General features: G+C 48.2%; 1 protein-coding gene across 3 annotated transcripts; it reads right to left on the reverse strand.

Moving 5' to 3' along the window:
- On the reverse strand, positions 1-25925 carry DCAKD (dephospho-CoA kinase domain containing). Of its 3 annotated transcripts, none has more exons than XM_039846783.1 (5): positions 25690-25925; positions 8491-8712; positions 7869-8072; positions 4295-4382; positions 1-1219 (listed from the first exon to the last, which is right to left on the reverse strand). In XM_039846783.1, the coding sequence occupies exons 2-5, from the start codon at positions 8600-8602 to the stop codon at positions 928-930; spliced, it is 696 nt and encodes a 231-aa protein (XP_039702717.1). In that variant the 5' UTR covers positions 8603-8712; positions 25690-25925; the 3' UTR covers positions 1-927. The 3 variants fall into 3 exon arrangements, with proteins under 3 accessions (XP_039702717.1, XP_039702716.1, XP_039702718.1); XM_039846782.1 differs by lacking the exon at positions 25690-25925 and adding an exon at positions 18938-19066; XM_039846784.1 differs by lacking the exon at positions 25690-25925 and adding an exon at positions 18900-18990.
- Positions 25926-26024: the final 99 nt, after the last annotated feature.

Raw genomic sequence — 26024 nt, forward strand, 5'->3', positions numbered from 1 at the left:
TTTCAGGTCAACACACTTTATTAAGCACCAACACAAGGCAGGCTGTGCACCAGCCGACATGGAGATGAATAAGACAGTCCCTGCCATCAAAGGACTTAGAGTCTAAGTAGGGGAAACCAACCAGCTTCGGGCTGATTACTGTGGATGCAGGTAAAGCATGGGGCTGGTGGCATCCCAGAGCACCTAACTCAGCCTGGGGCTTCAGACAGTGCCTAGGCTGGGAGACAGTCAGTTATAGAGGGGGGGAAAAAAAAGTATACTAGGTCAGAGAACAGCACAGTGAAGGCACAGAGGCGAGAAACAGGCTGGTGCACGTGCACTACCAAGAGTTCAGGGCTGGGGGCACATGGAATGGAAGGTAGAGTGGTGGGACGCGGTGAGCAGGGCGAGGGGAGTACTGGAGAAATGCCAACGTGGGACGGTGAGTCATCCCAGAGGAGGCCCGGCCTCTGCCGGCTACTGCATTACCCACGGGTCCAAAGTCATTTGCCATGGTCCATGAAGGAGGTTTTGGCCATGATGGGGCATGTGCTCAGAGAGAGTCCAAGCCCAGGGAACCTCCCAGCTTTAAACACTGGTGAGGGCCACAGAACAGTGTTCCTCACCTCCACCCACAGGATATGTGTAACAGTCTCCTCCTGCTGCTTACAGAACCCATCACGGACATGGTTCTACAGGTAGTTCCAGAGGAAGGGGTCCTGAGGATGGTGGGAGGGAGTATCTACTGACAGAGGACTATTTCTCTGCCTCAGGATGCACCCCAAATAAGGGTCAGCCCAGTGCAGGGCTCTAGCCCAGATTGAGAGAGAGAGGGAGAGACAGAGAGGGAGGGACACGAGGGGGTTGGGAGGAAACAGAATGTGTTCATTACCTAGCTTCAGCCTCTGAGGAGATAGAGGCCTGGGGCTTCCTGCCTTGGAGTGCCCACTAGGGGGAAGGCAGGAGGTAGCGGGTGAGCAGGTAGAGGAGGCTGGCAATGCCAGCCAGACCTGTGAGGACCCCGAGCCTCAGCGGCAGGTACTCCAGGGAGCGCTCCAACTCAGAGTGCAGGAGGATGACTTGACGTTTGGTGATGCTCCACTCCCCCGAGTTGTCTAGAACGTGGCGGGCCATGCGAGCCTTGTCCTTCAAGGGCAGCTGGGCATTAATCCGGGCCTCTGCATCCTCGCGGTTCAGGTTGTTCCGCCGCATCAGCCGTGTCAGCTGTGTGTCTCGGTCACTAAGGACAGGGCAAAGGGTTGCTCAGGCGTTGTAGGCCCCTGCCTCCCCTCCCATCAGCAAGTTATAGGATGGGCAGCCCTTTCCTTTGAATATATTTAGGGTCCCACAGCCAGGGAGGTGGCCTGGAAGCTCACTGGCTCCGCTCACCTCACCCCACTCTGTGAAGACCCTGGTGGCAAGATGAGCTACCTAAGCCCCTTGATATAAACAAGGGGGAAAGGCTGCATGAACTTCTTCCTGCCATCCAGGGTCTCTCTGCTTTGCCACTATGCTGAGAGGGGAAGATATGATCACCTGGAATCAGCTACATCCTGGATCCCTGGATGGATGACCTTTATTGAAAGTCCTGTGCCTTCAAGCTAAATGCTTCCTGCACTTCCCCTGGGGGCCTCAGTCTGCTGCATCAAAAATAGCTTCCTGGGCCACCTCAAAGACCCCTCTTTGCCACCCCACCGCCACCCACACACATTTAGAGTAAAAGCACCATGCTGAGCACAATGTTTGATGCCATCGTCTGAGCAAGGACTTGCGAATCAGATCCCCTCAGTCCTTAGGGCAGGACTATGCACTGCAGATCACACCAAACAACCCCTCTTCTCCCAACTCCAAAGAGAATTTAAAGGATACCTCTTTGACTCACTCTGATATTACCACCTGGGTCCTTCTTCGGGAAACCCCGTCCTGCAGCTATTCACGAACTGCTCAGCTGTCCTTTGGAGTGAGGTCACCTCTAATACCCCCCTAGCTCCGTGACTGCCTAAGCCCCTCAATGGGAACAAGGGAAAAGGGCTGTGGCAGCTGCTTTGTCACCTGGGGCCTCTCCGCTTTGCCACCAGGCCTGAAGTTTCCCAGTTATAAGTTGGGATGATTCAATCACTACCATTTGATCCTCTCTTAGGTGTGGCCTAGACCGGAGGGCCTTCTGGGATGTGAAGACAGATCTTCCAAGGACAGACATAACCTGAACGCTAGCCAGTTCAGTTCCAATGCCATTCAGAAAAGAATGCTGCAGAAAATAATTGATGGCTGGGTGATCAAGGGAGATCTTATAGAAGGGATAGCATTAGTAATGGCCTTGAAAAGTAAATAGGACTTCTGATTTCCTTTGTTATGGGGACAACATACTGTACTGTTAAAGTCATGGAGCCAATCCCTACCTGGCTGAAAACAAGAACTATATTCAATCTTAGGGATCTCGCAAGTCTGGGGCTAGGAAAATTGGGGTGAGGGAATGGAGATGGCTAGGGCCACCTGAGTGCACATCCTTCCGAAGGTGTGGTCTGTGCCAGAGGACCTTCTGGAATGTGAAGGCAGAACTCTCTGCCAGTCCATCCTAGGGCTCAGAAATAGTCCCATGTAGTTAAAGATAGATGCTATTTGTGGCAATGGGGTTTTTACCAAAAACTTATTCCACAACGGGCACATCCCTCAAAAATATGAATTACCATGTTCTGGTATAGGCGTGCTTTGGTACCTGCCCCATATCATTTCAAACGCATGAGGAGTAGTGTGACAGGTAAAGGAATCCATGAGGAAATCCTTATTTTTGTAAAGTGTAGATCCCTTTTATGAAAAGCAAATCATCACTCATTCACACCTCTAGCATCCGAGCCATGCACACACACCCCTCATCCCCCCAGGCGCTGATAGTGGTGCATGAACAGCATCTGGGACTCTGGGAAAGGGTCCTCTGGCTGGTGAGTGGGGTGGAGGATCTCCCGAAGAACTGGCAGAACATACAAAGCCCCACTTATCTGCCAGGGGCCATAGCTATCTCTGCTCTTAGCGAACAGACCAACCTCAAAGGAAAGTGTGGGAAGAGAAAGGTGGCAAGGGAAGGTGTGGAGTTATCCGGTACCTGTAGATGTAACCCGGTCCTCTTCTGTTTTCTCATCTACACTCAAGATAACCCCCTCTTTTTTTTTTTTCTGATCCCTCAGTACAAAGTTCCAATTGTATTAAGACTCCAAGGCAAAGAGAATTCCAAGTCTTCATGGAGTCTGCTTGGCCTCAGTTGATCGTCTTTTGCAAACAGGTAACAAAGAACCTAGAGAGGTTGCAGGTTTATACAGGGAGACATGGGCCCATGCTGGACCTGTGAGGATGCCTGAGTCCCTACACCAGGCTCAGAGGACTCAGACTGAGTTTTAAATGCAAGCCCACAGTGGGGAGCTGGTGGGGAGGGCAAGGAGATGCTTAGGGCACCGAGTGCTCCCGGCACCGCCTCCAGTGTGCCAGGAACCTCCCACGCATTAGTCTCTTGAGAGCCGCCCTGTGCCCAAAATACCCACAGAGCCAAGTGCCCACCTGAGTCTGTTGTGCTTGTGGGCGGCTTCCAGGAAGTGTCTGGGGGGCAGACGCTCCTCTATTCTCTCGCCCCACTAGGACTGACTCATTTTCTCTGACAGTTTGATCCTCCTCTGTTTGCCAAACCTAGATTCTGCTATGCTTCACATCCTGAGGGAGTCTGAGAACAAAGAGCTCCTTCCTTAGCTGGGCTCTGACAGTTCCCTCCCTGCAACTTTTTGTCCATACGTGTTGCCAATGGGAGACACTGGACAAATTCTGTGAACCACCCCCCGCCCCCCACATTGAGTTTCTTCTTCTATAACTCATTAGTACCAACTAATGCCCTAACTACGTCATGTTAAAAGATAAATTAAGCAAAGTAATAAGTATGGGAGCTGTTTGGAAAGTTGAGAAGTGCTGGAGGAGGGAAAAGAGAGCCAGTGAATAACAACATGGTAGCCTAGAGCGGGGCCTGGCATCTGGGCTGAAGTGCCTCCAACAGCCAGCAGGGGGAGCCCTTCTCAAGCACTAGAGAAGCCTGGGGGCCCATCCCCGATTACACCTACCTGGGGGCATATCTGGGTTAAGCACAGAGCTTGGTTTCTATAGGCTCTGGGCACTGCTACCCCAATCCCCTGTGCCTCCTAGCCACCCTGTGGGTAAAGGGTACAGTGATGTGGGCCATTCCTCAGGTACATGCCTGACTCTATGGGTCCTCCTTTCCAGCCTCGGCCAGGCCAGGCCAGGCCAGGCCAGGCCAGGCCAGGCCAGGCCACACACTCACCAGTATACCACCACTGTGTGCTTCATGTACTTGAGCAGTTTCTTGGTCTCAAACAACAGGGGGATATCCAGAATCACATAGCGGTATCCTGGGGAAAAGCCGGGAAAGCCACAAGGTCAACTTTACAAGCACACGCCAAGGGTTAACTATGTGTTAGGTCGGGGGACAGAGTTGAAGCCACTGGCTCCTACCACTGAGAACTCCTCAGCAGAGGGGAAGACCTTCCAAGGACGGGCATAACCTGAACACTAGCCAGTTCCAATGCCATTCGGAACAGGATGCTGCAAAGTCATTTTTGAATGAATGAGCAGGTAAGACTTTGTAGAAGGGATGGCATTTGGACTGGCTTTACAAAGCAGGGAGGACTTCTGATACTTGAAAATGAGTGGGTGGAAGTGAATGTGGAACAGCAAAGCACAAGGAGCACTGAAGTCCTCCTGCTCTGGTTTAAGTGGAGGCCTTGAGCAGTATGAGGTGAAAGTGATGAGATGGTCAGGGCAAGCACAAAGCCTTCAGTTCACCTTGACCTTGAATCCAAAAGAGTTATTTCTGAGCAAGGAAACGGAACAGCCAGGATTGTAGAAGACTGGGAAGAGTTTCCAGGGTAACTGGGCTCTTACTGCCCTACTTCACCCACCTTTGCTTTAAAACAAATAAACAAACTCTTGCCCAAGAGCCAGGTCCAAGCCCAGCTCCCTGCCGAAGTGGAGTCTTGCATAGCTAGCTATCTTCGCCAACTCTCCATGAGACTTATATGGGGGTAGCAGCAGCAGCCCCAATAGGAAAGAGGCTGCTCCTCAGGATCAGAAGCAGACCTCTAGCCTGAAACTGCAGAGACAGGTCTGGAGAAGCTGGGGTGTTTATGACTAATACTAAATAACTTACTCCAGCAGGGAGAAAGGCATTGGCTGGCCCTTCCACTACAAGCCAAGGCCAGTCAAAGGTGGCACCTTCACCCACTATGCACTAGCACATCCCCGGGCTGCCTGTCCAGAAAACACTGTAGGTACCACACTCCAAGTTCTCTTTATGCCAGTGACCCCTGTAGAGGTACAATGAAGCTAGCAGGGGTCCAAGAGCAGTGAGAAAGGATGGGCACTGCTTCTGCCCAGAGACCTCCGTCTGGCTTATATGGCGTCCCGCAGCAAACGCTTCCAACCACAGAACCAGACACACATCATACCAATTCCAAGGGTGTCATGGGGAAATTGGTGTTCCAGGTGATGCAGGGAACAAGCGGCTGAGTTTCCTATTCCCCAAGATCTGCTGGTCAGGAAGCCCTCAGTGGAACGAGGGGTTAAGAAATTGGGTTCTGATGACGTGCCTGGGTTTGTAGTCCCCCACTTGCCTACCATGTGACTTTGGGCCCCTTAATAAATCTCATCTGTGTGAATGAGTGAAAAGACTACCTACTTCACAGGGAGATGGGGAGGATTAAATGAGCGAAGTCATGCAGGTGCCCCCTCACCCAGACCCTCACCAAGTGCTCCATAAATGACGCTTATTATTATTAGTGTTCCCTGAGGAGGGAGGCGGGCAGTGATGGCTCCTTCGCTCCCCTCCCAACTCGGAACAGGAGCCAAGACCAGATCCTCTCTGGGCCCCTTATCGCCTTTTTCCTGCTCCGCTCCCATCCTTTCTTCTCCGCTCACTGTCCTTTCTCCTCAGCCCCTCTCGGGAGCTTGTGGCCAGCTCTTTGGTTCACCAGCAAAGGGCTATTCAGCTGTCACATCCCTCCTGCTTGATAAGCTCTGCAAACTATCCTGACTCTATTAAGACATCCGTCTGCCTACACAGAGACCTCCCCAACAGCTGGTGATCTTATCTGACGTTTGATTATACCAGCTCTGACAGTTGTATTTGTTACAGTCATCAGGGAAAAACTGGGACTGTGGAAGCCACAGCTGTTGTCCTCATTTTTCACCTTATCGAGCTGAAAAGAGCTTTCTGGCTTTTATTTAAGTAGTGGTGGTTGGGGAGAGAGGAGGCTGGGTGGATGACACCGTAGCACTTTGGAGTGACATTATCCAATGCTTAATTTCAGAAGAGGAAAGCCAGTGTTGCCTCAAAGCCCCACAGATGTACTTGCAACTGGCCTGGGAGCAAATGCAAAAGGGCAGAAATGAAAGGCAGAAGGCTTTGTTCCTGGATGGGGGAGCAGGAGGGGGTCCTGGCAGAGACACAAGATTCAGGATAAAAGCAGAAAAAGTCCAGAGGTACTCCTTGAGGGAGGAGGAAGAGAGGGAGGCCTGTGGCCAGGTCCTGAGATCCAAAGCAAAAGCTGGTCCAGCGAGGATATGTGGAGCCAGCTCCCCACCCTGGCCAGAGCTGGGGGGAGGGGAAGGAGGGGTTAACATCACGGATGTCTGTCAAGTCATCCCTTTCCTTCTGAAGGAAGATACTGGCCAGAGTGGGATGGGAGTGTGGAGAGGTTCCCCCTTTGTACATGAGAACCTGACACCTCAGAGAATATGGAGTTTGGTCATGATCACAGTGCAAAAGCCAGAAGAACACATAGAATGCTCCCCATACCCTCCAGGAAGCAAAGTCTCAGCATCACGACTGACAGTGGGGAGACAAGCAGCCAGGCCTTCAGCTCTGAGGCCCAGGCTGGAGGCCACATATGCTAAAGGCTGCAGGGGCCCTGGGCCAGACTCTTGTCTGATCCCAAGCCACTGTTCTCTGCTCTCCCACTTCTCCTGGTGACTGACCCCTATCATGGACAGTAAGTATTAGGTTACTCCTGCCTAACACTGTCCTGAAGAACAGGGCTTGAACTGTGGCCTATGGCTTGGGAAAGGTTGCCGTCAGCTGCAGCAGAAGGTTCTGGCCAACTGACCAGAGACCCCAGCCTTCCAAACACTCTCCCTTCTTTCAGTCCTGGCATAGCACCTGGCTGTCCCTGCACATGCCAGGCTAACTCTCTCCACTGAGCCCTAGCCCCGAAGGATTATCCTCCACTTAGAACCTTTCTGTCACCTGCCCTGGCCATCCTTGACCCTCCACAACTTCCTGTCTGCAAACTTACTTTCCCAGGCAGCTTGACCAGCACCAAATTTGACTCTGATTATGTCATTTCTATTTGCGTGGTGGTGGACAGTTACTGACGTGGACTCTTAGTCCCCCCTGACAGCTCTGCAAGGTTGGCATTATCATCCTCACTATGCAGATGAGGAAAGAGGCGGAGGGGTTGGCTCACTTGACAAAGTCATACAGCTAGAAACTGGAGGGCCAGGACTTAAACTTAGGTCTTATGACCCCATTATTCATCAGCTATTATTACTCCCATCCCTACTAGAGAAATCAACTTACTTCCTGGGGATCATGGCTCAAAAGCCTCAAGTATCTCTTCTCATTAAACTGTCAATCTCCTTAAGAGTTGAGGGACATATGCTTCTTTCCTCTGGGGCTGGTACAGGGCTCTGCATGGGGGAGGGGTTGCCAATAAACAGTGTGAACCCAACAGCCTGGATATCCAGCTCCCCACCACCCTGGCCAACCTTTCTGCAGTGAAGGCCCCTGGCCCTATAAGAAGAGGGCTTTGCCCACCCCTGTCCCAGGCCCTGGGCCTCACCCCGGAGGAAGTACTTGAAAGTCTCCTTCATCATTTCCTTGCGGATCTCAGGGTGGGTGATGGTGTTGAGCAGATGCCGCCGATCAGGCTGATTAAAGATCAGGTCTCCCAGGACCTTGCGATTGATGTCACCATTCTCCAGCAAGACCTCAGTGCCAAAGGCCTCCACAATGCGCCGGTGGGCAGGGTATCCTGGCTGGACGACTGTGGCATAAAGAAGAGGCTGGGTTACTGTCCAGGGCCTCCAGACCAGCCAGAGGACGCCGAGTGATTAGAGGCAAAATGATGGGGGAACCCACAGCTGACTCTTTCAGCTGAAGCACAAAGGATACGAGGGGAAGGCAGGCAGTTAAGGAAGAGAGCAGAGTGCGCCAAATCCTTCGTGTTGGTCATGGGGTGAGGTGAGGGAAAGGGGAAACTTCAAATGAGAGGAAGGAGTGAAGAGGGGAGGAGAGGACAAGCATGGGGCACAGAGCAGGACATCGGACAGGGCTGACAGGAAAGCCTTCCCCTCCTCTGAGGCCTTGAAAGGCCATATCAAAAGGTGGGGGCATCGTGACGGAAGAAAGGAAGCCCAGGGGAGCTGCCCCGTACAATCCCACACCCCGCGCCCCCAACGCACCGTGCCGGGCAATGACGTCGACGTCGATCACCGCACACCCCAGCTGCTGGAACACCTGGATCACTGAGCTCTTGCCCGAGGCGATCCCTCCTGTCAGGCCCACCAGGAACATCTTCCCAGGAAAAGGGTGGTCAGTATGACTAGACCCAGAAGTCGAATGAACCCCAGAGCAGGGCGAGCTCAGCGGACTGCAATGGGCCACCACAGGAATGCCCGAGAAACCTGTGTGTCGGACGAGAGCAGGCCTGATCAGTGCTGGGAGAGGGAGATGCAGCCTGGCCCGGCCAGCCGAGCCCTGAGCCTGCGGAGTTCTGGGACCATCCTGAAACAGAAAATTCTTTCAGGAAAGGCCTCCAGTATTCTTTTAAAAACACTCATAAAGAAGGCAAACGAACACAGTCTAAATTTAGCCGAGTGCTGAGCAGGCAGAACAAGGTCAGGTGCTGGTAAGCAAAGAGTGCTTTCTGGAGGCGGCAGTCCCTGAGGCTGGCACACTTCCAGGAGGAAGGGGACACCTGTCCCTCTGTGGTCAACCTTCCAGATGCCCACAGAAGCACCCCCCCGCCCACTGCCTCCACTTTCGAGTCCGGGGCACTGAGGCTCATGGGAAGCAATGGTCTGCCTGCCCCACCCCGACACCAGCCCAAGGACTGCCCGGGTGGCTATTCTAGACCGAAGCGAGTAATCTCTCATCAACCAAGTGGCTCAGTCAGGAACCTCAGCGGCAAGCGGTGGCTCGGTGGCCACTAAGCCTGAGATGTAGAGAATTATGGATCTTGCCAAGAATGAGGAACCTTACAACAAGCTGGCAGGGGAGGTGACTTTGAGCTTGGTGTTGATTTGTGACTCAGACGGAGCAGCAGCAGTACAGCACAGACCTCTTCAAATCCAGTTCCCTACATGCTGTGTAACCCCGGGCAAGTCACTTGCCTCGCTGAACCTGTTTCCTCATCCATAAACTGGGAATGACAGAACTTGCCTCATAAAGCCCTTGGTACACTGCCTGAAACGTGGTTGATGGTCGGTAAAGGAAGTGAGGATGGTGATGTGGGGCGGAAGGTAGGGATTACAGTCGGATGATAAGGCACAGGAAGAAAAAAACACCTTCATGAAGTTACATCCCCGTTCCTGCCACCTCAGACTATCTCGCAATAGTTTTCAAGTCATGTTGCATTATCTGGAGCAAAGAGTGAACTTTGTTCCCAGACTGGAGGAAATTAAGTCAAAGGCCAGGTCTCCCCATCCTTCCTTCAGCATCAAATCACATCTCCAGGGCCTTGAAATCTATCAAGGGACTTTTTGTTGTTGTTGTTAAACAACAGATGTACTGTCCCGATTACACTTTACTTGAACCTATACTGAAGAGTTTGCTCCCCCAAGGACACACCAAATAACGGGGAGGCAGCTGCTCAGATGTGGGCTGAGTGGATGGGTGGCTCAGAGCAGCAGGGGGACCAACTTAGAAGTTTCGATTTGCCCAGGCTCATTCTCACCCATGGAAGCTAAGGGTGGAGAGAGGAAACTAGCCACCAGCGTTGTCATCCAAATAGAGAGACCTAACTAATTTATTAAACCATTTACAAAGCATTTCTCCTCCCTCTCTCCGACACTGGAGTCATCCCCAGGTGGTCTCCCTCCAGCTTACAAAAAGAGGAGTTGAAGGATAGAATTCAGCTGTCAGAAACAGTTGTCCACGCAAATGATGTTTGAAATGTAAACTCTAGCAACAGCATTTTTATCCCGACTTTGTCCTTCGTCCCTGAAGCAACGAGTCTGCTTCTCTTCTGCTGAAGACCCATCTGGAACGATGGGAGTAGGACTTGAGAATAGGCCACGGCCACGTGAAGAGCAAGGGCTTGTTCTCCACAGAGCCCTGACCTCTCCCCGTTAAAAGCAAGCCATCGTCACCTGTCACCCAACTTGGCCAGAGTTGGTTGAAAGGGCCTGGAAGCTCATGTAGCTAAGATGATCTCATTCCCTGCCCACCCACAGGGCCTCCTGAGACCTACTGAGTCAGAATCCTGGAGATGGAGGTGCCCGGGCAGTTCAGCTGTGTAACAGGGCTCAGAATCAACACTTACTCTTCGCTTACAGTGGCAGAGATGGAAGATCAGAGAGAGGAAGGTACTTGCCCAGGGCCACAGCTATTGGTGGAGCCTGGATGGAATACAAGTCTCCCAACTGTGAGTCTACACCCCTGCCTCACTGTACTCAGGTAATGAAAAGTAATTTACCTTTAGGATAAGACAAAGGACGATAAATCTGCCTGCAGGCAAATCAATTCAGAGCTAAAGAAAAATGATTCTTTGATGCTCATATTGTCGTTTTCCCTTGGCAGAATAAGGGTGGGATCTCATAGACAGCAACCAGGGCACAGATGTAAATTCCAGGCTCAGCTCTGTCCCAGCTTCCCAGGGTAACCTAATGAATATCTTTTTCTTCTCAGTGCCTTGGATGACCATCTGCGGAAACAAACCAACAGCTGCTTGGCCACCATCAGGATGGCCAAGGGGATGGAGGAGCACAGGTCCAGGGAGGCCCCAGGCCCCCTGCTTAAAGGGGATGGACAAATAACAGCTGTTCCCATCCAGCAAGCCCCTCCATAACTCATTCCTTTACTAACCGCTGACTGAGCTCCTCTGGGCTTTGCAGCATGATTCTGGGGACCTTTTGGGCAACCAAAGGAAAACAGGTCTTGCTCCTCAGGAAAACTGGAGACAGACAGTAACAAATGAAACCTGCTAACAGGTATGCGAGAGTAGTCACATGGTACTCACCCTGGCGCGCGTGTGTGTGTGTGTGTGTGTGCATGCATGCGTACCCACTCACAGGTCTGCTCACAAATATACCCAGGGAGGGAGGCGCAGCAAGCAAGAGGCCACTGTCCCCTTAAGACTTAGCGAGAAGGAAACAAAGGCTTAGATTCCAAGCTGCCTCTAAATCCCACCCAAACCTGTCCCAGCTCCTCCCTAGGCACCTATGAAGAAGTGACCACCTTTGATAACCTGTGTTCACGACCTTCTTCCTGCTATGGCTCAAAAATCATCATTCTCCAGAACCTGCTCCAGTTTCCCCTCATTCCACTGCCGTTTACGCAGAGGCAGTGGGAACCTCACAGCAACTCTTAAATCTGGCTCTGATCTGAATTCCCCACTAAACTTTAGGAAAGGTACAGGAACCAAGGCTCCCCCCCAGGGCACTGAAACTGAATCTAGAATGGGACCTAGCGCCCCCGGAAGCTGGGCACCAGAACCACTGCTAACACGGAAGGTTGTACTGGAAGCAGCGAGGCCTGGGTCCCAGTCTCTGGACTCTGCCACAAGATAACCTATGTGACTGCGGGAAGCCTTCTCACCAGCCTGGCCCAGGATGGTGAGTTTGGGGTAAGCTGAGCCTCAAATGCCTGCCTGCCTGTCTCTGAGCCTTGGTCTCCACACCTGTGAATGAGGGGGCTGGACTTCCAGTGCTAACACCAACATCAGATCCCCCGGGAGGCTGAGTCACAGTGGTGCTTTCTTCCTCCGAAGACAGTTCTTCCCAGAGCAGTCAGCCCGTAAATGCTCACCGGGGTAATCAAAGAATGACATGACCTTTGGTGGGCTGGGAATCTTTCTGCTCGACACCTGAAATTGTTTGGAGCTGGCCTGGCCAGAAGCAGAAGGACAACACTGAGTCCCATAGTAACAGAGTAAAGCTTATGCCCAGTGTAAGAGGAATGAAAGCTGGACTGAGGAAGTAATCCCAGGCCTGGAATTCATCAGCCAAGGTGGGCCTCCAATCCCGGGGGAGCCACATTCAATCTTTTCCCTCGTTCTCCATGTCCATGGAGGCAGCAGGGTATAAAAAAAAAGAGGTAAGGATTAGTCAGAGAGGTGGTGTTTGCAGCCTGTGAAGTGAGGATCCAGTCCTACCGTGCTCCATACATGGTAGGCCCTCTCACTGAGCCTCTCCAAACTGCCTCTCAGTTTTTACCTCTGGGGCTCCAACTGCCCGGAGACAAAGAAAATCTTTTCAGGGAAGAAGTCTTAGATCTCCTCTGGCAGTGTTCCTCAGGGAAAAATGAGAGTGAGCTGCTTGCTACACAAGCCTCCAGATAAAAAGCCCCACTGCCTCGGGCTGTCTGAAGTTCTAACTCCACTAGGCCCATCCTGCTAATCTAAACCACTGGCACCCTGTGCCCGGACCACTGCAGTAGCCTTGTGACCTGATCCTCCAGTCCCTGCCTTGCTTCTCCCCGGAAGCCAGGGTCATGGCTTAAAGGACATCTGATCACGTCACTCGCCTGCTGAAAACCTGCCTATTGCCGACCCCTCCACCCCCTCAGTCACTCCTTGTCCAAGCCTTGCTCATCACACATCTGCCTTCTGATCCTGAACATGCAGGCTCCTTCCTTCCTGACAGTCTCCATGTATGCTATTCCCTCGGTCCACCACACTCGCCATCTGGCTAACTTCTCTTCATTTATTCCACATTCATTCCTTCAACGGGTCAGGCACCAGGCACTGTTCAAAACAAGAGTGTCTGCCCCGCTGAAGCCTACGCTCTACCGAAGGAGCGGGGTGTGGGTAGGGATGTTACCAATAAGTTCACAATAAGTGTGGTGGTGCTAAGCGGGTGTGGGTATCGAGAGCCATGCGGGTCGTTTTAAAGAAGAAACCAGGTAAGTCTCTGAGTGAGGACCTGAGAGCAGCAAGGGAGCAAGTTACGGTTCCTCTCAGAGCAGCCTCTTCTACCCCTCAATTCTCATCAGGCCCCCAGCATCTCTCACTCTGTTTCCTTTCCTTCCCTTGTATCCATTATATTTTGTATTTTTATTTTTGTGATTATTTTCAATGTTAGATAAAATAAGCTCCATGAGATCCAGGAGCCACGTCCAGTTTGCACTCCTGTGTCTCTAGCATCTAGCATAGTGTCCAATTTCTGCCACTTACCAGGTGAGTGATATTGGTCAAATTACTTAACCTTTCTTTAACCCAGTTTCTTCACCTGTAAAATGGAGCTTATGGCACCTACTTGGTTGCTGTGCAGAGTAAATCAGTTAATACGTGTAAAGTGCTTTGTATAGTACCCGGTACATACTAAGCATTCAACCAATGTCCCCTCTCATTCATCAGAAAGTGTGACAACTATTTATAGAATGAATGACTGAATGACTCCATGATCGGGGAAGGGGAGGGAAAATACTTGGGGTCACATCCTTTTTTTTTTTTTGGTTAGTGGCAAGATGTAGTCTGGAACTAATCTCCCGGCCTATTCCTTTTCCCATTAGAATATGCTGCTTGCTGCTAGTAAACCCCTCCTGGGAAAAATGGAAACAAACAAAACACCCAATAGGTTAAACGGAATAAGAAACTGATATTTGAATGGACCTCCCTTCAGAGAGAGAGCTCAGGATTAAAGTTAGAAGTTAGTCCTATTGCCTTGCCATCTCCCAATCAACAGCCCCAAACCTACTTATACCAGGGCAGTACCTGGCTCCCTCAATAGCTAGCAGCTTCCTTTCCTCCTCCTTTTGCAGATTCTCGCCGTTTCATACTGGGTATGCCTGACCAGTCAGGTGCTTCTCCTTTGAATTGCTCTCCAAAGGGGATGTATCCATTTTGCGCCAATGATCAATATAATCATTCACAAATACAAGTCATTCCCTGTCTTGGGATCCAATTATTTTCTTGTGGAAGCAGTGGCTGCAAAAATATATTGCTTTTCAGTTAACTAGTAAGTGCTATTTTTATCTATGGTTTCTCCACTTCTAATCTTTCATTACTGGTGAGAGGTTGCTGTTTAAACCTGAATCCAAGTTCCCTTATCTGCTAGTTCTATTAAATCACCACCTCCTCCAGGCTGCCAATTACCTGAAGAAAGCCGCAAGAGAAGGTGTTGGTGGTCAGTCTTCCTTTCCCTTCTATTTGCCAACACCAAGGGAACGGAGGAAACAAGTGTCTCGAGCACTCTCCAAGCACAAACCATCACTCCAGGACGCTTATATGGGTGGGCAAGGAGGTTGTTTGGACTGGACTACTATGCTGGCATTTATGCAGAAAATGGATCATGGGAAATGTCAACTCTCAGGGGCTTTGAAGTCATAGGGGCCTTGGCTGAGATCTCAGCTCTGTCTCTGGGCAATGTGCCAGCATTGTGGGCTTCTGTTTTCTTGCGTATAGAATGGGATTAATAATGACTATTAACATGGGGTTTGTAAGGATTAAAGGAGGTAACATATATCAGGGTCACCTCATCTTCCCCAACTCGGTATGTGACTTGTCAATCATTGCATTCTACTTCACTTCCCTAAGGGCTTCTCCATCCTTTCAGTTGCTCAGGCAAAAAACCTGGGTGTCCTCCTGGCTCCTCTTTCACAACATTCATCCAATCCACCAGCGCCCCCTGCCAGCTCTGCCCCTCACCTTTACAACCAGGCCAGACACGCCGGGTCTGTTCACCACCGTCTTCTCACTCCTGGATTACTGCAGCAGCCTGAGTGATTTCCTTGCCACCGCCTTCCCGCCTCGACAGTCCGTTCATAACACAGCAGCTAAGCTAGTGTGACCGTTTACAAATGCAAGTCCAATCATGTCACCCCTCTGCCCAACACCCTCCAATGGCTCCCATCTCCGAGTACAAGCCAAGTCCGTACAGAGTCCTGCAGGGGCTTCGTGGCAGATGTGGGTGTTTCCTGCCACTCGCCCCTTTGATGGTACCCTTCCTGACACACTGGCCACCGTCCTACCCTTTGACTGTGCTAAGCACTAACTTGGGTCTGTGGACATGCTATTCCTTCCACATGGAAATCTCTTCTCCCAGAGGGCTGCATGGCTCACTCCCTTCTCTGCCCCATTGTCACCCTATCAGAGACTGTCCTGAACATATAAAATAGCACCCCCATTTCACTATTTTTTGTTCCACTTTTCTTCACAGCACTTATCAATTTATCACCACCCAACCTACTGAATATCTACGTTTATGGTAATCTGCCTCTCTCCTTAGAATCTGGGCACGGCTGCATCCAAGGTGCTTACAATTGGGCCTGAAAGTAGAAGGCTCTCAAAAGATATACTTGTTGAATGAATATATAAACCAAGCAGCAAAATGTCCAGCTCATGGGCAAGCAGGAACTCAACATTAACTATTTTACAATAAGAACATATCTGTTCCAGAAAACCTACTACGAGAATTGCAAAACCTTTCCACATTACTTCCCACTCCTAGTTTCCTGGGCCGACAATATCTTGGGCTCACAGATGAGGAAACTGAGGCAGAATGCCTAGCAAGGTGAATTTCCCAGCAGGCAGGAACTAGAGTATAAGAGCAGCTACCCACCATCTGAATGCTCCCCATGTGTCAGGGACATTCTTGATCCCAACCTGATCGGCACAACCCAATAAAGTCCGTTCTTTGATTTATTCCCATTCTAAAGGTGAGGAAATGGAAGTTAAGTTAGGTATTTGCCCACAGTAGTTTCACGTGGTCTTCACACTGAAGAATGAGAAGTCCTGTGTGGGGGAGGCATAAAGATTTTCCAAAGAGCACAAAGTCACAGTTTAAGAAGGAATACATTTTTAACTCAATTCTCCTTCTTCTTCCGATGGGAACAGATCAGCCATGGAATTTGCTGTAGGTTCTCCTTTCCCAGGTTCCCTTCACACTCACCCACCTCCTACGTTTCAAAGAAAGGCATAACTACCCACCCATGCCAAATCTTACTAAGGTGCATCGTCCCACAGTGCAAAATACTCCACAAGCCACCACAAAGGGGCAATTCGAAGTGTCGGTATTCATGTTCAGAATGTGACTGCCTATAGTTGACAGTCTATAACAAATCCTCCTGAGTGCCGTGGTTTCCAAACCTTTGCTTTCAATAAAGTTAAAGGAGGTCTTAGAAGAACCATCACTTGACAGGTTATTAATAACTGATTTCGATGATATATCGTTGTGAGTTTGGGGCCTATAACTCAGAAGGTGTTCATACTGCCACAAAAAATGCCTTCAATTCTTGTGCATTTATTGACACAAACCAATTTTTTCAATGTTTATAGCCATGGCAGAAAAAAGTTCTGCTCATTCTAGCAAACATACATGGATACATATAGGAATTAAAAGAAAAAGTTCCACTCAGCTTATTAAGAGAAGCACTTCAAATAAAACTTTTCATGTTTAACAATGATCAAAATTAGTAATATGTTTTGATCAGTTGTGTATTTTACAATTGTAAAAACTCAATCCAAAAGAAAATGTTTACTATTATGACCACAATGCAACTTTCGAAAATGTTTTAATTTTAATTTTTGTAAGTATTTTTGTTGCAGAAGATGACAAACCAAAGGCTTTCAAGCATAAAACCTATTATACTAGAAAAAAATCTGTGGGGGAAATAAAGTAGAAATATGAGTTCAAGAAGGAAAAAGGAACGATGTAAATTGCAACTGCTAAAACCTGATGTGTTTTTTTCAAAAGATGAGAGAAATCAAACCCATGGTATTTACTCCATTGTCTATTTAATAAATTCCTGATTGTTTTATTTTTTAAATGTCAATATTTACAATAAACTAGAAATCATACCTTTTACAACTATTAAAGCTTTCGGAGAAAAATTTTAGCTGCTTCAGTGTGAGCAGTTTTCAAACCAAAGCTAAGCTCACTGCCTGCCTGCCTTCAGCTAGCATCCTTAATCTTTTCTCCTTAAGGCACAAACACAGAGATATGTGGGACCCTTTAAACATATTATCCAGGACAGGCTCAGACCGCTCGAGCTAGACAGAAAAGGCTTGTTGGGAATTTAGGGCCCTGCTAAGAAAAAACCACCCCAACTGGCCTGTTCACTTTCTATTCATCAGCCAGCTTTCTAGTATTTTATCGCTTCCCCAAAGGCCTGTTGGCACCCCACCAAATCGACCTTATTTATTCGGGTAAAATGGGTTCCCCCACCCCATATTCAAAGACTTCCATTTCCTCAACTTTAAAATTAGGACTTAATGTCAAAGTTCATTCGGATGATAATTTTCCCCTAATAATGTAGGACGGAGGAAAGAGAACTAAAGGAGGCAAGCTATATTCAGAGACTGCAATATGCTGATCGACCCTGCAGCCTGGCCACGAGGACACCTGTAGAACAAAGGAAGCTTTCTGCTGGGATTGCTAACAACCCATTTCCCACACCTGTGAAGAGGAAACAGGAAAACAGTCTTTAAGTGGTTACCCTACACAAAATAGAATCTTTCATTCCCTATGGCCAAAACCATAGGAACCTATGGATTAAAGGCTGAGAACTGCCAGCAGGCCTTTCTGGCTAAATACTCTTCCCCTTCTTCACAGGATGCCCATATCAAAGGAAATGGGTAAACAAAGACTTTAAACGGTAACGCACAGGAAGTAAAGAATGATATAGAAATTGAATTCCCCGAAAATTCAGGGTCTCTCACACTACCCTTACTTCTCTCAGTCCTCTTTACTGTATTATTGTCCCCATCTCTCTTAGGCTCTCTCTGCCTCTGAGAGGAAACCACACTGTCTGTGGAGTGTTACCCCTTTTCTAATAAACTTTCCTTTTGACCCTAACTTTGGTGTACGTGTTGAATTCTACACTCTCCACCAAAGGACCCTCTTCTCTCAAAGCAGGGCTTGGTCTCCCCCAACTTGGGGAAATTTGCTCTGTCTTGCATCAGTTAAGAGAGTGAGAAAAATCTTTGAAATTCATAAACTCAACGCCAAAGGTGCTAATGCCTCCACCTGGGAAGCTGGGGAAAGAGACGGGTTCTCTCCGCCCTCTTTAGTAGCCGCCATGGCCTGGGGGGTTCTTCACTAAGACTTTACAACCAGTCTAGCCTCCTGGGGCAGAGAAAAACGGAGGGGAGCCTGTGTGAAAAGTGAAGATGATCACTCAGCGAAACGGCTGCCCAGCACTTTCCATCCACCCTGTGAAATAAATATTCCTATTTTTCCTAAGAGTAAACTTGAGAGTCGGAATGGCACCAAAGTGATACAACTGGAAACGGCAGAGGTGGATTCAAAAACCAAACTTAGGTCTGACCACAAAGTTGTAAAGTGTAGTGGCTTTGGACTGAACCTCGGTTTGAATGCACAATGTCCGCCGCTTTCCAGCTGTAAACCTTTCTCCACAGCTGTAAAACAAGGAAAAAACCTGACTTAGGAGGGTTGTCCTCAAGGCCAACCCTATAAAAGCGTTTGATCCAGTGGGTGTAACAGTGTGCTCAATAAATTGTAACCAACGCTTGGAAAAAAGGCGCGTACTCCACGCCCCACCACGCAGCACGATTGGTGCCTCGGGCGGTGGTTCTGTGCGCCCTGAGCCCAGCGCGGGGACACAGAACCGTGAGGATGGGCCCAGCTCTCTAGGCCCGGTGGCCCCAAAACTGGAAAAAAAACAAAGCAGCCCTCCGGGGGCCGCTGCCTACCTCCTCCCCGGGGCCCGGCCGCGCGGCGCAATACCTACCCGGGCCTCTGACCCGGCCTTGGCCGCGCTGCTCGCCCAATCTCAGAGGCGCTTACTGGACGGCTGTGGGCGGGCAGGCGGGGCTTCAGGAGCGCGCGCAGGCAAACCGGACGTCCCGTCAGAGGAAGGGGCGGGCCCGGGGGCGGGGAAAGCGCGCTGGCCAGGGTGGGGATAGCGGGCAGATTCTGTGCTCGGAGCCAGAGCCTTCCCACGCTGGGGGTAAAAACTTGGAAAGTTCTCGGTCCAAATTCAGACCTAGCCATCACTAGCTGTGCGGCCTCTGGCAATGGTAAATAGCTACGGGGTTAATTGAGCATCCTCTACCTGCCGGGTCCTAAGAGCATTCTGTAGGAACTGTCTCACTGAATCTTCACAGCCCTTGAGTTGGATACTGTCACTATCTCCAGTTTACACAGAGGAAACTGATATTTTGAGATTAATCAGTTCGCCCTCTCTTACAAAGTCTGTGGCCGAAGAGCTCATATTCTGTCTATACAAGCCTAGCAAGTCATTCAGCCTCTCAGCCTGTCTCCTCTACTGAAGTGCAAATAATCACTACTCTTGGCTCTTGTTGAAAGAATTGGAAATACAGTAGTCCCCATTTATCCACAGTTTCACTTTCCTGGTTTCAGTTACCCATGGTTAACCTCAGTCTGAAAAAATTACATGGAAAATTCCAGAAACAAACTAAGTTTTAAACTGCATGCCTTTCTGAATAGCATAAAATCTTGCTGCCATATTGCTCCCTCCCACCCAAGTTGTGAATCATCCTTTTGTACAATGTATCCACAATACCCACCCGTAAGTCACTTAGTAGCTTAGTAGCTGTCTCAGTTATCATATCAGCTGTCATAATACCATGGTGCTTGTGTTCAAGTAATCTTATTTTACTTAATAATGGCCCCAAAGCACAAGAGAAGTGATGCTGGCAATTCGGATATGCCAAAGATAAGCCATAAAGTGCTTCTTTTAAGTGAAAAGTTAAGTATGTATAGGAAAAAACATATTAGGGTTTGGTGCTATCCAAGGTTTCAGGCATCTACTGGGGGGTCTTGGGAAGTATTCCCTATGGATAAGGGGAGAGTATTGTACGTAAAAGCATCTAATGCTGCCTCACATAAAGTAAGTGGTCCTTAATTAACTCCTGCCTTGACTCTCTTCCCTATTCCTAAACTGTACTTCTACTCTCTGCTTTCTTTAAGGTAGGAATCCAATCTATCTTCACCGCTAGTATTCCCACTGCCTGGCATAGTAGGGACCACTAGAATAATTTGAGGAATGAAGTAATTCAACAATAAATTGAGGAATGAAGTAATTCAACACCTTTCTCTGATCACTCCAGAACCTTTCTCCTTTACATCAACAGCACTGAGAGCCATCACCCAATAAATAGGATTGTATCTCATGATCAAAAGGGCCACTTGGTCCAAACACCCTCCACATCATCTCTCCTCCACATCATCTCTCCTGTCTATACTCAGACATGTCTGGTGTCAGGGAACTCACTGTTTTTTGAGACAGCTTCATGTTGTCTTTGAAGTCCAGCCCTGGCAGAAAGTTCTTCCTTGGATAATCTCTCTCCTAGTTCTAATCCATGGGGTCACACAGAACTATCTTGATACCTTCCATAGAGCCAGATCTAATAGCCCAGTCCCCTCCTTGGATCAACTGGCAGATAACCTAGGTTTGTGGTTCCCAATCTTTTCCCTACACCTGACACATCAGAGGGATACCCAGACTCCCATTGGTAACCATGGCTGGCCATGGCAGTGATAGGGACAGGAACATGCCTGCCACACCCCCCAAGTGATCAGGCATTTCCTGGGGCATGTTGTTAGGAAACTCCTGAAGATGATCCAGCTTTTCCCAAATACTGCATCACAGTTTTGTGAGCTATTGGTGTACAATGAGGGCCTTGTCTTCTAAGTAGGCATTCTAGTGGTCCAATTTGCCAACAGCAGCTGCATCTCTGTTCTGGGACAGTCCCAGAGGGAAAGCTGAAGGGCTGCTAGGGGCTTCAACCCAGGCACCTCTTTAGAATTGAAGTTCCGCCTTTGCAGTTTTGAGGTGATACCATCAAGGGCTTTCTCAGCTCACACACATATCCTCCATTATTTAAGATGGCAATAATTAACTTGGAGCTGGCTCTAGCTGCTTACATAATCTCGCTTCATCTTGACAATGACCTGCATCTCAGCCACCTCTGTGTCCTTAAAATCTAGCATGATGCCTAGAATACAGTGCTGCTCCAAGTTGTGTAACGAACAACATTTTGAATCTGGTAGAGATGACTCCTTTGACTCTTGGGTCTTTGACTCTTGGTTCTTAAAATTAAACTTACTTTCTGTATGTTTATTTTAAATAAATATTAATGTGCAATTAAATTTATACCATACCTCACAAATACCATTAATATTTATCCTTTATTAAACAGCTTCTTAAAAAAAAAAAAAAAAAAAAAACTTCCCATAGGTTGTCACCAGCTAGAAGATAAAGTCTTAACTCCTTAGCCTGAAACTTAAGGCCTTCTGTGACCCAGCCCCTGATCAACCCTCCAGACATGTCTCACCGTATGTTCCTCCTTGGGAAAAGCAAAAAAAGATGGCAATTTAGTTAGTGCCCCAGACTTTGTGTTAAAACACCAGGTTCGAGTCTGAACTCATACTAAGCAGCAATGAAACTTTGGGAAAATCGTTTAACTTCCTGTTTTCTCACTGTAAAACAGGAATAACCCTCTGTGCTCATTGCACAGGGTCAAATGACACAGTTGATGGAAGGGATCAAACAACATCATGTTTGCACATTTTGTAGGCAATAAAGCATTATACAAAACAGGGGTCACTACACTGTGTACCTGCCTCCACCCTTTGCTTGTTCATTTCTGCACCCTCAAGGCCTTATCCTTTCTTTCTCACCATTCACTTGTTTACTCACTCATACATTAATTAATCAACCATGAAGGCACAATGGAATATATATATATATAGAGAGAGAGAGAGAGAGAGAGAGAGAGAGAGAGAGAGAGAGAGAGAGAGAGAGAGAGAGAGAGAGCCTCTTATTGTACTGTGAGGATACAGATAAGAAAAAATCCAATCTGTATCCCTTGGGCCAGCACACAATAGGCCCTCTCTCTCTCTATAGGGTAAGAAAATCCTAGAACACAGGGTCTTGTGGGGGGAAATGCAAATCAAATAATCACACAAACAAAAGTAAAACTGTGGCTGTGACTCAAGCTCAGGAGTGGGTCAATAGGGCCCTCAAAAACTATAATGGCGGGAGGGAGGTCCAAGATTTAAGCTGCCTCTGAGGCCAAGTTCAAAGTATGCTTTCTCCAGGAAGTCTTTTCTAACAATGCTGTCCCAGAGAGCTGCACACCGCCCCCCACTGTGCCCTCAACTTCTGTTAACTTAGCGAGCTCATTTCATGATACCCAGCCAGGCCCTGTTATTTTGTTTCCAAGTGAGTCTGGTTTTCCTGATTTCACTGTAAGTGCCTTCTGGGCAGAAAATGCCTGGCATATTCTTTCTTAAAACCCACAGCACCAAGCAGAAGACTGAGTCCACTGTGCTCCAGTTTCATGTGTCAGGGGATGTCATAGGAAGGAAGGGTACTCTTCCTGAAAGTGAACTCCAGGGGAGACAGGAAGCTGCCAAAGACCAGCTCCCTGTCCTTGCTTTCACAATTGAGCACATCAGCCCCATTCTTCAGGGGAGAAAAACTCTCTTCCCTAGTACCCTACTCTCAGGCAGCTGGACTTTCATACCTTCAGCCTAGAATGTCCATTCCAGTTTGTCTGCTTTCCCTATGAAAACTCTGCTCAATTGTCTTCTCCTTCAGGATCGGACCCCTTTCTCCAGGTTAAGAGTCCCCCCTCTAGGCTCCTGGTACATCTTGTGTTCCTCACTCTCTTATACATTGTTCTGTAACTGTCAGTCTGTGTACCTACCAACTCAAGTAATAAGCCCAGGGTGGGGACTGTGCTGTTCTAGCCCTGATTCTCTAGTTCCTGCCATAGAGCCTGACATTTCATGAGTGCTGAAAGGTATTGAATATGTGAACCACAACCTGGCTCATGCCTTCTTAGGCCCATTAGAAGAAAGGGTATCTCTAATATGCTGGGAGTACAGCAAGGGCTTTGATCTGTGAGACATTATGAGAGCTTTTCTTTGATTATCACAGTAGTAATGCTGACTTCCTGGGAAGGGAAATAATAATTTATTAGGTATTGATTGTCCCAGACACTTTAGTTTTACATACATTGTCTCATTTACAGATGAGGACATGGAGGCTCAGGTAAAATGACTTGCCTAAGGTCATTCAATTAGCAAGGGCAGAGCCAGGATTTAGAACCCAGGGAGTCAGACCCTGAAGCCTGTTCTCTTAACCACTATATTCTACTGTCCCCAGTAACAACCGCGAAGGCACAATGGAAGTATCTACACTAGGAGTAAATTCCAGAATCTACAAAACTTCACGAGTACATCCCTCAGTCACTCTATGGGCTCGGCTGTACCTGACTACCTTCATATAATACTCCTGCCATAATGGGTAGCCAGCAGAGCTCGATGGGAGAATCCTGCTATTCCAGTGTGATGAGGTGCTCAGAAAGCTGGGAATGTTTACGTTGAGGAAAAAATAAAAGAAGTTTAGGGAACCATATATTAATTGTAGAATATGTAACAACTATTTAGAAGGACATAGGATTATATGTTTTTACATAACCCCATTATGCAGGACTCGGCCAACTTTCCAATGACAGTTGTCTGAAAGTGGAAGGCTATCTCTTAGATAGCCTTCCACTTTCAGACAACTGTCATTGGAAAGTTGAGGGAGGAGGGAGGAATAAATACAAGAATTCTTGGAACCCCAAGAAAGAATCTATAGACACAATTTAGGAAACTCTTATGTTGCAGTGCTTTGGGTGATCATTCTGTACCAATGTGACTGTAAACTTAAAGTAAACTCAGGCACCAAAATCACATGTGGTGATATTCAGTTATCAAGTGGTCATTTTTAAAAAGTGTCACATAATCGCTTCTCAGCCTTTTGGCTAAGATCAAGTATAAAAAGTGTCACATAAATTTAATTTCTTTGTAAAAACACAAAATTTAAATTTTATTATAGAGAAATCATGGACCTTACAAAATCTAAGTGAGGATTCTGAAATTAAAATCCTAAGACAGAAGAATCTTTCAGTTCCTCTCTAACTCTAAATTCTCAGAGTTGCTAGATTCCAGAACTTTGGACTTGTACTTGCATCCTGAATTTGGTCATGACAGTCAAATTGCCTGCCTATTTCCCAGAAAAGGGTCTAAACAAAAGCTGCACAGTTTGAAGTAAAATGCAAGGCAGAATGTCTTACTTAAGCTTTGAACTGCAAAAAAATGTGGGGTCCACAGAAACCAGCACCTTCATTCCCTAAAGCATGTCTCATTAGACCTTCATTTAACCTCTGTGTATCCGTGAGAAAAGAAAATACAGGTTGGAAATTAGAATACCAGATGTGGGTTCTGGTTCTGTAACTAGGTATCATTGTGATTTTTTTACAAGCACAATTTTCTTCAAGTCCCCTTCCCAATCTACTTCACAAAGTGACACAAGCTACAACAGGTAAAATATTTAGAAGAGTTAAATCCATGTAACACATGTAAAGCTTTATTATTATTTCTGACTTTCTCCTTTCACCGGCAGGCGCATATAAGGCATTGTGCTGACTGCAGTCTGGCCCTGGAGAGGGGTATAGGTGATAGCTCTCAGTCTGAGCTGGTGTCTTTGACTGGTTTCCAAAGTCAAATATAAATGATTGAGTGCATTTGTTGATTTGGACAATATTTACTCCGCTCTCAGTTTTTCTTGATAGAAAAACTAAGAGTTGACTACAGTTAACTCTGTTTTACTTGGTTTATTTCCCTAAGTCAGAGGGGAACTGTTTCTTCCCATGTTGAGAGTCTCCCAAAGGCTAAGATCATTTCCCTTTTTGGCCAACTAGCTCTCTGATGTAAGGAACTTGTCCTTCCCTCACCACCCACCACAACCCAACCTGAATGGGAAATCTCTCCAAATGGAAACCATGTTTTTGGATTCTCTTCTCAAAACTCAGGTGTGATTATTCAATCACAGGGGTGAGATCCAAGGTATTGAAGCATTTAGTCAAGGCGAAAATAGATTAAGATGTTAAAATTACCTTCAATAACTGATTTCCTTGGGTAGATGTATCAGACAATGGGACTTTCGCAGTGGTAAAGGATTCAGAGGGCCTGAGGGCAGGCAGATTCAGACTTGTATATTGATTTTGCCACTTATTAGCTACGTGACTGTGCAATTTACCAACCAATCTGTGCCACATTTCTTCGTCCGTAAAAAACGGGAATAGCGCCCACATTCTAGGCTTGTTGAGAGGATTAAATGAGATGCTCGAAAAGCCTTACCACAGAGCCTGGTATATAAGTGCTCAATAAAAAGTAATTGTTTGGGCTGCTGTGGAGAATGAAAGGCATACTGTGTGTGGAAGAGCTTCGTGGAGGCGGGTACCTGCAAGCCCATAAGCGGAAAGGCCTAACGGAGCAGTCAAATCTTCTGGCTCAGAATCAGTGCTTCTCACAGCACAATCCCAACCACAGGGGCCGCCGAGTCCCGAGTGATGAAAGGAGGCCAGGCGTCAACCTGACTTCTTGAAGGAATGCCCCTGTAACAAGGTCCGACGTATTCGGGCTCCCGGTGGCTCGCACCCGCGGGCCTCAGGCTCTACTTACCCAGGAATGGTAACGGTCCTTAACGGCAGCCAATAACGGCTCTCCTGTGGCCCAAGCACTAGCAAGGGCAGGCTGAGGTCAAACCTTGGATTTTGTAGCCTCCACACCCAAAACCCTAAACTTGCATCGAACTACAATTCCCAGCATGCCACGCGGTCCGCCGGGTCGAGAAGCGTCAGCCCCGCCAACTTTGAGCCCGTTTTCGCTCAAAACGCGGCCGAACGCTCGGGGCTTGGGAGTAGTGCCGGCCCCCAACCTAAGACAGCCTCCCCTCATGATTTCTGGGTATTGTAGTCCACCTTGTTCCGGTTTCCCAGGAATGAGCCGCGCCTAGT

This window comes from Pteropus medius, unplaced genomic scaffold, assembly GCF_902729225.1.
Source record: "Pteropus medius unplaced genomic scaffold, Ma_sr-lr_union100, whole genome shotgun sequence".
Taxonomy (NCBI): domain Eukaryota; kingdom Metazoa; phylum Chordata; class Mammalia; order Chiroptera; family Pteropodidae; genus Pteropus; species Pteropus medius.